At 51.6% G+C, this 12,851-nt stretch overlaps 1 protein-coding gene across 2 annotated transcripts in view; it reads right to left on the bottom strand.

Moving 5' to 3' along the window:
• PRKCB (protein kinase C beta) overlaps positions 1 to 12,851 on the bottom strand; it is a 95,376-nt gene that overhangs the window by 4,533 nt on the left and 77,992 nt on the right. The window contains exons 15-17 of one of the 2 annotated variants that reach the window (XM_039560341.1): positions 12,591 to 12,698; positions 8,548 to 8,688; positions 61 to 1,351 (exon numbers count right to left, since the gene is read on the bottom strand). In XM_039560341.1, coding sequence (XP_039416275.1) covers positions 1,193 to 1,351; positions 8,548 to 8,688; positions 12,591 to 12,698 — 408 coding nt within the window. In that variant the 3' untranslated portion in view covers positions 61 to 1,192. Of the gene's footprint in view, positions 1 to 60; positions 1,352 to 8,547; positions 8,689 to 12,590; positions 12,699 to 12,851 lie in introns of those variants that run through there. The other variant, XM_039560342.1, reaches the window with a different exon arrangement.

Genomic DNA, 12,851 nt, shown 5'->3' with positions numbered 1-12,851 from the left:
CTACGGGAAGGAATCACCTTGCTGAACTGCAGAAACTCATTATTGCCAAACACATGCAGGTTTCGGGGACATGTTTTCTCACTTTTTATTTTATAATCAGTATCAGAAAAAAATAAATTGGCACATTACAAGTCAAGCAGATTGATACAGTGAGAGCCCACGAACATCTGCAAGGGTATAAAAGGAAGCAGCGTGATTGTTGTCCTTTCAAGAGAAACTCACCCTTCCTGAAACGTTTCCTTTGATGCCAGAAACAAAACTCGGGCCATTTAAATATCTAGCGGCAATTTTTAAGGGTAGAAGTACCAGTTGAAACACATTTCTTTACATGCTTCATATCAGAATTCACAATATTGGTCAGAGCTAAATATCTCCCGTTTGGGTTAATACCATTTTTGACACATTTAAAGCACAGGTAACAAACTCCATCAATGGCTTTGGCATTTGAAAAGAAGAAAAAGCTTTGCTATGGAACCAATGTTGGTGGTGTTTACTAGGGTGACCACGGATTCAAAAGCAGCTCTTCCAAATTCCCCATTTACCACTGGATGTTCGCTTTGATTTAAAAAACGCTACTTAGAAACTGCACAATCAGGAGAAATCTTTGCCAACGGCAGCTCTGCCTCCCTGAATACCTTAGCCCGCTGCTGGGGACGCAGCGCCGGGAACAAGCCGGCCCAAAGCATCTGTAGAGGGAAGGGGAGCTGTGGTGAGGCTGGACACACAGCAGGACACGGCCAAAAAAGAAGCCAGAACCAGCATCTTGGCTCTCCAGAGCTTTTGGGAGGAGAGAGACTCCGGGGAATGGTTTCATTAAAAACACTTACTTGCCACTAAGGCTAAGAAGGCTAAATATTAAATTTTCATGATTATATAAAACACTAGAAAAAGGAAAGAGCAGGAATTAAAGCACATGATGAAGGGATTTCTCCCAGTTGTCACTGTCTCTCCGTTTTCCCTCTGTCACCCACTGAGCTGTTCCCATTTTCTACAAACAAAAGCCCATTTGCAGCATTTCCTGCACATCACTCCCCTCCAGTGACATCCCAAATAACAGGAAGACACTTGAAATATGGTCACTCTAGTAATGAACTAAAGAAAACCCATGGATGCAAGTTTTGCGATGGAATGTGTCACCACAACAGCAGCTGGAACCTGATGACAGACGCAGGGATGAGATCTGCACAGCAACTTAGCTCTTGGCTTGAGGCTTAAAAAACTCAGAGTTAACAAAGGAAAATCCTTCGAATTCTGACTGGTCAATGTTCCCGACGACTTCCTGGTCGGGAGGTGTTAGCACGGGTGGATGGCGAGTGAAAAACCGGTCGAAGTTTTCAGCACTGCGTCCGCACTATGAGAGGGGAAGAAAAGAACGATGGTGGGTGGGGCAGGAAGCGTGGGATGAGGCTGCACCACCCCCCCGCCGCGGCACGGCCACGGCAGGACAGGAAAAGGTGCAAAACACACTTTGTTAGTCACAAGGGCACGGCATGGCATGGCATGGCATGGCACAGCCAGGGCCAGGCAAACTCCTGGCTGTGCCATGGGAAGCAGCTGCAGCAGGAATGAGATGGGTTGCGATGACTCACGGTCGCTCCTGCCCACACGCACATGACACCTGCTCCCAGGGCACTGCCCACCTAGGCATCTCCCCTTCCCCTGGAGCAGGAGCTTTTCATCATGTCTGGACTGCTCAGAGATTTCCTCCTGCTCGAGGAGAGGAGAGGACCCATCCCTGGAAGTGTCCAAGGCCAGGCTGGATGGGGCTTGGAGCAACCTGGGATGGTGGAAGGTGTTCCTGCCCATGGCAGGGGGTGGAACTGAATGGGCTTTAAGGTCCCTTCCCACCCAAACCCCTCTGTGATTCCATGATTCTGATTCCCAGGGCTGTCCCTTCCCAACAGTCCACTTAGACTGTGATGGTCCATGGCCTCATGGTCCCCAGTGGTGCCACACACCTGATTTAATTTTCTTAGCAACCAAAACAAGGGTCCTGTAGCTTCCCAGGCTGCAAGTCTTGATTTAATGGAATAACAACAGCAGTAGCTAGGATCAGGTGGATGCCAGGTCACTGCACAGCTACAGACCAGGCTCCATCCCTGCCTGTCACCCACATGTCACATCCCCACAACCGGCATGGGGGACTCTGCTGCGCGGGCTGGTGACTCTCCCTCCTGTCACACACAGCCAGTGCTCTCTAGGCTCTGTTTCCTCCCAGGAGCTGCTCAGCCAGCACCTCCCAGTCCCTCAGGCCTCTCTCCCACTGCCCCAGGGAGAACACATGCTCTGAGCGCTGCCACAATTTTTCCTGGGCATTTAACTTTCATTTGTTAAGTAAACAGATTTGCATTTTTAATAAACATCAGACTAAATATAATGAAATATTAATGACAAATACATGCAAATGTCAATGTTTCCCAGTTCCTTCCTCTGCTCAGAGGTTTCAGGGAAGACAACATGAATATCCATCAGCCTCCAGTGGCCTGTTCTTTGGCAGCTCTTGTATGTCCTTATAGCACCAAGTGAGAAACTTGCTCTCCTCAAACCCCTAAACAAAGCTCAATGGGCAATGTTTGAGTTGATTTAACTCCAGCTCCAGCCCCTCCGGCCTAAGCCCATCTGTGGGCACTGTGGTCCCCTCGGGTTGGTAAGGCCACGTCTTTACATTTCTAGTCTGGTTGGTTGAGTTCTACTCCTAAAGGTGCCTCCTGCCCATGCCCTGAGCTCAGCACGGAGCTGAATCCAGCCCTGCTCCCCTGCACCTCTCCTGGGCAGTGCAGCCCCAGCCCCGGGGAGGCTCTGGCCACTGCCGACCCCACAGGAGCCGAGTCTGCTCTCCCTGCAGCGCAGCTGCTGCTCCGGACCATGGGATCAAGTCCAGCCTGAGGACTGAGCAGGAGGATGTTTGAGATATCTGACAAGTCAGCCACAGCCCAACGCCTTCCCCAAGACATCAGATTAACATCAAAACAGCAATTAAATTCTCCAAATGGGAGCTGCCAGTTCCACAGAGCCAAAGGCAGGGCACGAGGAGCCAGGCTGGGCTCGTCAGGGACACTGGGATGACACAGACTGGGAGCAGGCTCACTGGGAAAGCTGCAGTGCTCCAGCTCATCCAGGCAGTGCCACCCCCCTGGCAGGGCTCACCTGCTGACCCATCAGCTCCCAATACACACCCAGAGCCTTCCAGGGCCTTCCCATCCTGCTGTCATTCCCTGTTAGCTTCAGGAGACCTCAGTGCAGACATGCAGGGCAGCCCACGTGCAGTGTCTGACAGCACTGCCTGCCTTTTGGCTACAAAGAAATGTGCTGTCTTACAAAAAAAATCAAAATAAAAAATCAAACCAGCAACCCCCTCAGAAAGATTGAAAAATTAATCCTGATGAGAGCTGCCAGTTATTGGAATAGGAAGCACAAATATATTTTAATATGCATATTGGCAAGCAAGAATTTCTCACTGTAATGCAATGAGGTAAGAATATGTGGATGGAAAATTTGAAAAGTTGCATCTATCCGTGGTATTTCCTGCCCTGCTGTGTGGAATTTATGGACTTTCTGTTTGGATGGAGATAAAATGGATGGGTAAAATCAATACTTTAAAGTTGAAAACTGTCTTTGAGCTTATAGAAGGCACATCCCAGCCCATCCCCGAGGTCTGGAGGAGATGAGGTCCAGGTTTGGCCCACCCCTGTAATGAGGGAGAGCAGGGAGGATCCGTGCTGCTCCAGGCAGCAAATGGTCACTGTCTGCACAAGCACCTTCTTTACAGCTTCCCAAATTAAGTTCCTGGTTAAAGGACACAGATGCCACATGAATTTTTACATTTATCTAAAGCCATCTAGTGAAAAATCATCCTCATTTTAGTCTGATATTAATGTACAGACATCACTCCATCCTAACTGGAGAAAGGGGGAGGGTGGGAATTTATCTTACATAAATCCCAGTGTGTCCTGTCTAATATTTATAGCCAGCACAGAATGGCTTTTCTTCCTGAGCTGCAGGAATAAACCTGTCAGCTCCGAAGATGGCCTTGTATTTAATCACTTCCCTGCTTGATTTCAAATAGAGACAAAAGGCACAATAAAATATTTTCCATTGATCCCTGGGATGCAATCAAGGGCCATAAGAAACCAAGGATGCTGCTGCCACCCACCCTTGCTCCCAGTGCCAAGGGGAGGTGTTGGACTGAAGACACCCTCGATTTCCCAGGATTTTGTCCCAAACCAGTGGTACAGCCACAGTCCCACCAGCCTTGCAGGCATCTCCCGGGTGAGTGCGACCTTCCTGGTGCTGCTCTGGGCCAGGAAATTGGCTCGTTGCACCCTGGGGAGGACCACAGCTCTTCTGGCAATCATGTTCAGGGGAATTTGGGTCACAGCATGAACTTGGGGCCATGCTGAGGGTCCCTGTGCTGGTCAGGGGGGGACAATGGTGCTTTTCACTTGTGGCTGGCTGATGACCTCACCCTGCAGTTTGGGATGCTCCAGCACATCCCTTCAATCCTGCTGCTGTCAAAGGGAGCATCCACTGCAAGGGTTCCTGGTGTAGGACCCTGCCATTCATCCTTCTAGGGAAAAAGCCAAGTTTCTGCCTAATACACTGAAAACAGAGGCTGAATACTCTGGGAAATCTCAGGGAAAGTCTTTATAGGGCCCTGGGTCACTCAGAGCAAATCCTGACTGGATTACCAGAGATGTTTAACCTCAGCACATCCACCTGCCCAATGTCAGCCCCCTCAATCCTTAAATCCCATCTAATTAGGAAATTACTTATGCAAACATCAGGACTCACCTTGTACAGGCTGAACTAAGGCTACAAAACCCCCTATGCAGGCAACTGGTGTTTTTATACATCCAGGTCTGTAAGTGGCATTTCAATATTAATTAACTACAAGAAGTTAGGGTGAAATTAATTTATGCAATTAAAAATTATTAGATTAAAAGCCATTTTTTTAACCCCCCATGCCATTGTGAATAATCCTGGGCTCTGGCATGTGATTTCAGTGCTTTCAAAATGAGACTTTTCAAATCACTAGGCTTTATGTAAAGTAAAGGAGTAATTAGATACCAAAAACAATAATTATCTCAACGAGAGACAGGGAGAGCAGGGAAGTGTAAATACACTCCCGGAGTAACTGCAGACCCAGGAAAGGAATTGCTATGCACCAGCCAGAGCAGGGAGCAGCCAAGCAGAGCCCCATGTCAGAACCACCAAAGACAACCCAACCCCTGATCTGTCTTGTTCCTGACTCTGTGATAAAGGTTAATCAAGCACAAAGTAACACTGGAGCTCCTGGGAATTCACTCTCATCTCTGGGCATGGAACAGCCCGGCCAGGCAGAGGCTGAAGCCTCCATTCACTATTGGTGGGAAATGATGGAGGTTTTGGGAGGGATGTGATTCCCTCCCCACCAGAAGCACTAGGCAGGCACTGGGAGCCCTCCCTAGCACCCCCAGCACCCTCCCTGTGCCCCCACTCCAAACTGCAGAGCTGCTACAAAATCACGGAAATGCGGCCAAAAGATCTGTGGGTGCTACAGCGGAGACACGGAGAGAAGGTGCCTCTGTGGAGACAGGGAGGGGATGAGGAGATGAGCCATGAGCTCAAGTCAAACGTGAACAAATGATGCTTCTGATAAGCAAAATGATGCTGAAGACAGTTTGGATGGGGCTCTGCTCCCCTTTGTTGATGTTCCCAGGGTTAAGCATGGACTGGAGAAGGGGAAGGCTGGGGGCAGGTGGGGGCTGACACCCAGCCCTCATTTGCATGCTATTCCTTATCTTGAAGCTCTGGCTATAGACAATTCCTGCAGCCTGACCTTTATAGATGCTAATTATAAAAAAAAAAAAAAAAAAAGGAAAAGAAAATAGACTTAAGCCAAGGTGAAGAGGCAGGCCAGCACCAGCCCCCTGTGCAGCAGCACTTGGTCCTGGTGTGGCCACCTGAAGGTCACAAACACTTGTCCAGATCTCCCCTCATCACCTCGCAAACACTCCATTCAGTGTCCAAGCCCCATTCCCAGCCCTGCTGCTCCACCCCTTGCTCACGGCTGGCACCAAAGAAACAGCTTTTTCCAGCACAGAGGCACTGCTGGAGAAATATCAGCTATCAGCAGGTATCCAAGTTGTCTTAATCCTCCCTAAATCCCAAATCAGCTGCTCTTAATCTCCCTGTCCTATCAAACAGGGAATTTTCCCGGCACCAGCCACTGGGTGAAGCGACAGCCGGCAGCTTACAGTCCCCCTCCCCAGGCCCGGTGTCAGAGGGATTTTTAAAGAAAGAAGACATTTAAAGCAGGACAAAATTTGCACATTTTAAAGCAGCAGAGCAGTAAGAAAGTGCTTTTGATGGAATTCAGTTGTTTTTCACTGTAAAGCACCAAACATCAATGCTCTGCCCTGGCCCAGGGCAGGCAGTGACACTGGGGACCTGCTCAGGAAGACAGAGATGGGTGGAGGGGAGACAGCAGCAGCAGCTTCATTGGAAAATGGACACAGAGGTGGGAGATGGCAGAAGCTATTCTGAAGGATTCAGGAGACAGGGACTTCTGCAGAATAACCCCATGAAGCCCTGGTGCCCCTTCAGTGAATCTGGGTATGGACCAGGATCCCTCCACAGCTGGAGCTCATGGATTCCACCACCTTGTGCCTCAGCAGCCCTGGCACAAAGGTTGGATCTCACCCCCAGACAAGAAATCACAGGGTGCACAAACAGCCCCACACCCTTTCACACCATTGTACTTTGATATCAAAGTTACAGCTTTCCCAGTAATGCCATTCCTACATGGTCCAATGCCTTGAAGATTCCCTTCCCTCCCAGGGAAAGGCAAGCAGGCAGCAATCCAGACTCCTGTGCTGACCATCCCAGCACCTGTGTCTCCCCATTCCCGAGGCAGGAGGAAGAGCAGTACATTGCCCCTCCTCTGTGGCTGTGCACACAGCCCGGACTGTGCGGTGCAGGGCGGCTCTCGGCCGTGAGCAGCTCCCTTCAAAGGCACCTCTGCCAGCAGTGAACTTGGCAAAAAGCATCTGCCTGAAATTCAAACAAGCAGCCCCAAACACAGGCAGGGCAGGGCCAGCAGCCCTGGGGTGAGGGACAGCTCTCCAGGCCAGTATCCCTCCCACCCGAGCTGGAGGAGACGAGGCTGTGGAGGTTCCTGCCCAGCCACCACAGGATTCCCGTTTCATCATTCCCATTTCATTCCCATTTGATCAGCCAGGAAAGGAGCTGTAGGAAGGAAAAACCTGCTGGAGCAGAGAGGCACTGAGAGAGAGCAGACCTAAAGGCACCGAGCACCCTCCACCGAAGGGACTCCCACTTCAGGTTTTCCCTGAAAGCAGAGTTTTTCCAAGCACCAAAGGGGGCCCTTCAAACGAACAGCATAACTGTAAAGCAGAGGAAAAGCAGATGTGCAGAAGGTTGTTATGGCAGTGGGACGGGGAGGCTGCAGGTAAATACATGGAGCATTCCTGGACTCTGAGCTGTGATCCAGGAGGATGGATTAAGGAATGTCCCCACCCTGATCACAAATATCAGCCATGAGATCAGATTAAGTGTGGCTTCAGTTCTCTGTGAAACACCAGTGCCCAACTAGGGCATTGTAGTCAGCAGGTACCTGGGGGGGGGAAGCATGTGAACAATCCCAAGCCTTAAGGACTTGGAGCACCACAGAGAGACTCGGACATGGCTGTGACCCTGCCAGTCCCACCAGTGACAAAGAGAAATAGAGAAATCCAGGGAGAGATATCCCTGTTCCCAAGTCTGCATAAGGGCAGGGAGAGCACAGGGCCAGAGGTGTTCATGCAGAGTTTGTGGCACAGAGCAGCCCCAGCACCATGGGCAGGGAGACCCACGTTGGGGTTCAGGCTGCACCCCTGCACTGGTGTCACCCCTGCACTGGTGTCACAGGGAGAGATGCCACTGCAAATACAGCTGGACAAGAAGCACTCAAGCACTCCTGTCGTTTTTGACAAACAGCTTCCAACTGCTCCTGCCTCCACCTCGGTTTGCTCATTCCCCCAGGCTGCACTCCCAGCACCTCTCTCCAGCAGAGCCAGGCAGGGCTGAGGAGGAGCAGCCAGGATCCCCTCATGGCAGAGCCAGGCTCCAGCTTCCTTCCACCCTGGAGAGAAACTGTGGAGACATCCAGCTCTACTGCCCACTCAGGCAGACTGGGCTGAGCTGGGTGTTGAAATAAAGTTGAGATTAAAAAAAAGAGAGACCTGGTCAACTTGAGAAGAAGGGAGGAAAAAACCCAACAGACCGACTGACCCAGGATGACAAGACAGACACGCTGCAACACAAAGGGGTCCAGGAGCTGAATGTGTGGAGCTTCCAACCCTGCAAGCCAGAGCTGGGACCAGGCAGCATGGACCTCTCCTGCCCCAGCAGAGCTCTGGCACGTGCCACATCCCAGGGAACACGATCTTCCAAGGAGACAGAGAAGCTGCACCTCCAGGACGAGCAGCACCCGCCTGTGCCCGAGGGTGGGAGAGGCCCCGGAGGTTCCCTGGCAGTGGGACAGTGAGGGGGAGCCAGCACACTTACAGCCTTTGGCTTGAACGGGGGCTGGATCTCCTTGCGCTCCAGCTTGTCCCAGTCGATGTAGCGGAAGAACGCGTGCTCCTTGATGTCCCGCTCCCCCTCCGGGCCGCAGCCCAGGCGCTTGGCGGGGTGCTTGGTCATCAGCTGGGGACAGGAGAGAGAAAACAGTCACAGGGTGTCCAACTGCTCCCCAAAATGTCCCCTTTGAGAAGTCCCCAGGGACCTGTGTTTCCCAGCTGGATATCCCAGGATGTCTCACATCAGGGTCCCATCTCCTCCAGATGCCTTTGGGGCTCCAAGGAGAGGACACTGAGGAAGAAGCTGGAGTGACTCCAGGGACAGGGAAGGTTGACAATGGCTTATGAGAGCAGACTGTGCAGATGGCAGGTACATGAGCACTGGCGGGATGGGCACATCCGCTTTCCCTCTGGGAATGGAGCTGGTTTGCCAAGGCACAACCTCGGGGTGCTGGCAGAGCTCCCTCAGCACCTGGCTGCAGCAGGGGAGCTGCCCAGCAGTCCCTTTGCTTGGCACAAACGTCTCAGCATCTGCAGAGTTAACTCTAAAACGCACTGCCCGCTTAAGATGAACAATCTGCCCTCCAAAACTTTCATCAGCCCTGGAAACAGAACCCCCTCTCCCCTGGAGCTCTGGAAGCACAGACACGAGGTGGATTTCTAATGAGAGAGTCAATTTGGAGAAAAAATAGAACAAACAGCCCATTAATGTTGTTTATCATCTAAACTTCTCCTCTTCACTGGCTCAATAAGGGAAAGGGGCCCCAGGAATTATGGGCAGCTGTACAACATTAATATCCTGGGGCAGGGTTTGAGCTGTGTTGAGAGATCAGATGGAGATTCCAGAGATTCACAAGATGTTGATAAGGATGGAGAATATGAGCTTTATATGTGCAACAAAAGCACTGCTTTATTAAAAGGAGGGCAATTCACCCTGATCAAGGATTCAAGGCTGACTGCGTGTCCCAGGGCTGGGGGTCTGTAAGACCCCTGGGAGGGACAGGAGGTGCCAATGCTCTGGCTGGGGAGCTGAGACACCTCCCACCCACCACAGGTCAGCCCTGCCACCCCTGACAGCACAAAAAAAACCTGCTCAGGAAAGCTGATCTTTAACAGCTGCAATAGGGCACTGAAAGCAAGGAAAACCCTGGGGAAAAAAAACCCCAAACCTAAAACCCTAAAAAGACAAAAAAAACTCCAACAAATACAAGGTGAGAGCAGAGCCACCAACTGCTCTGTGAGCAAACAGCTCTACATCCCTGGCCTCCAGCTGTGATGGCATCTGCAGCTGGAAGAGTGATGGAGAGCAGCTTCCGTGAGGCAGCACCCTCCTGGAAAGCCCATCCACAAACAGCGAGGGCCTGTCAGGCTCTGCAGGCTGGGCCAGGGATTTTCCAGCCTCTGCTCAGGGTGAGGATGTGACTGGCATCAGCATCAGCCTTGCAGAGCCCGTCCTCAAGCAGGGAGCCAAGCTGGAGGGCCAGGGAGGGAGAGGCCAGGGGCCAGCAAAAACAACAGCAAGAATATTTTTCCAATTTGCTTTTGGTTAATAGTTGAGTTTCCCTTGGCATTGCAGCACAGAGCCCTTTATAAAATAAAAACCCAACAACAAATCCCAGAATCCTGGGAAGATGGCAGAGGTGACATGTCTTGGCCTCTCGAACATGAGTGGCAGCAGCACGGACAGCAGCTCTGATGGGCTTTCCTCAGGCAGCAGCACCAGGGGAAATGCCACCCAAAAGCCCTGTAAATATTCCCAAAATACCAAGGAAAACACACCATTTCATGCCTTTGCTCTCAGGCAGAGATTAACGAGGGAGCTGATAGCCACAGACAATCTGTTCCCCTGGAAAGGGCTGCTTTGCTCAGGCACCACCAAACCCCTCCATGTGGGGTGTGAAAGGCCGGGACAGGAGCCCAGCCCCGGCTCCTGGTAACCACCCTGGGGCTCAGGAGAGCCACCCTGCACTACCTGCACAGGGACACAGCAGCCCTGAGATCAGCCTGCAGAAACAAATCCAAGCTGACAGCAGAGCAGGGGAATGCTCCGTTTGATCCGTTAATTGCTGCTCACTGGCGAGTCCCAGAGCCCAGGGAATGCTCCAGGTTGCTTCCCAGCCAAGGATCCCTGATTAACACCTGTCTCTGGGCTCTGCTCAGACCCAGGTTTCAGGAGCAAACACATTCCATCTCCCAGCAGTGCTGCAGGAAGGGGTGACTGGCACCGGCACCTCGGAGTGAAACTGTGGGGGAACAACAAAATGGGTTTGGAGAATGTGGTGGTGAAATCCCAAACCCCTCACAGGTAAGGGCAGAGGTTTCTCCAGCTCCCTGGACTGCTACAATGCTGGGTTTGTGCCCTGCTGGCAGCCCTGCCACACCCCAACACAAACAGCTCGGTGCAGCTCATCAAGACATGTTTCACTGTATTCCAGTGGAAAATGTGAACACTTAGTTCCCAGCTTACTAAAAAGTTCTTAAATCCCACAGAGAGTTTTAATTAAACTTTCTGGCGTAGCAGTTCGGTGGTGGCAAAAAATGTCATGAGCTTTTGAAACAACAGTAACACAGAGGGAACCACCACCTTGCTACAAAAAGCCACAGAAATTTATGGAGAACCAACCCTCGGTGCACGGCCAAATATCCTCCTATGCAGCCTCCCATCTCCAGAGTGAGAAAAGGCATGGCAGCTACACCCAGCAGAAGATGCAGCCGCAGTCCCTGCTCGTTGATTTACAGCACCCACATTGTGCCTGATGCAGCAGCAAACAAAGCCAACACTGAGCCTGGGCCCTGCGCCAGCCTCTGCTGCCCTGGGACCGGGGGATGCTCAGCAGCCCTGAGTGTCCCCCATCCCCCTGCCTGACCAGGAACACACTGGATTTTCCCTTTACATCCCAAGCAACACCAGCAAGAGGATGGAAGATGGTGACAGCCTCTGTGGGAATCCCCCTCAAACCACCCCTGTAGTTTCTGAATTAAGGACTTGGTTCTCCTGCATTCTGTTGACTGTAGCAGGGTAGCACCCTCTCCCTGTGCCCCATTCCAGGTGGGAACACCTGCAGCAGCTTTTCCCCATGGGACAAGTGAATATTCCTCTTTAACACCAGCTCAGAATCCTGGCAACGCCGGGAAGAAGCTCTGAAATGCCGCAGTGGGAGCGTTAAGCGCAGGATGTGTCATTTGTAGATAGAAACACTATTTTGAGATAAAGAACATTCAGATATTTTCAATATTAACTATTATAAGCAAACATTTCTTAAATTCCTACACAAACACATATTTATAGCAGTGTGTGGCACTGGGGGTGAGAGGAGGCTCAGTCCCAAGCACACAGAACAACATCAGGACCTTGCCAGCCTTTATCCATCACATCCCAAATGAACTCAGCCTGCAATTAAGTCAGATCTAGGCCCAGTCCACGGAGAGCTTGGGATGCTGGCAAGGCAGAGCTTCACTGCAAATTAAGAGATACGATAATGAAAATGCTGCCCTGACCTTATGGAGACACCACCAGCCCTGAGCTTCAGGTTGTCCTGAAGGACAACTTATCACAGCTAATTGGAAGGATGAAGGTTTTGTATCTGATCTTAGAAAAACTATTTGGGGATCACATCCCTTTTCCCCAAGCATCATTCTTCCTTTCAGGCAAAGGTTCACAGAGCTGCCTTGTCCTCACCTGGTGGGGCACAGGGTCTCTGGGCAGGAGCCCTCCCTTCCCACCTCCCAGCCAACACCCCAATTCTCTCCTGACCCTCCCCTGCCCCCAGGCCAGCCCCAGGTCCCAGCTGTATTTCTGCCCAGTGTAAGACACAGAGGATGCAGGTGTTATTCTTACCTCGGTTTAGTACATACACACACAGTAGCACAAGTTGTGGTTTTAGGACTGGAGGGCAAAGGCACCAGGACCCAACAGCGTCAGACCCTGCTCGTACTGGGGAGCAGCAGGGTGAGCTGGGACCCCCAGGGGTGCAGGATCTCACTGCCCACACTCCCCCAACCCAGCAGAGGACCCAATCCAGCCCTTACCCCTTTGCAGATCGCCACTGCCTCCTTGGACATGGACTTGGGGTAGGCGACGTTGTGCTCCATGATGGACTGGAAGAGCTCATCTTCATCTTCTCCCTCAAAGGGGGCCTAGAGCAAAGCAGACACAGCTTCAGGGGCATTCCTGGATCTCGAAGCTCCCATGTGCTGCTGTACTCCGTGACCGTGGAGCCAGCCCCAGGAGTGCCACACGGTGACACAAGTCTTGTCATTGCAGTCCCTGGGGCTGCACCCCCAGTGTCA

The sequence above is a fragment of the Corvus cornix genome, chromosome 14, assembly GCF_000738735.6.
Source record: "Corvus cornix cornix isolate S_Up_H32 chromosome 14, ASM73873v5, whole genome shotgun sequence".
In the NCBI taxonomy this organism is placed as follows: Eukaryota; Metazoa; Chordata; class Aves; order Passeriformes; family Corvidae; genus Corvus; species Corvus cornix.
This window is presented reverse-complemented; position numbering and strand designations above follow the sequence as displayed.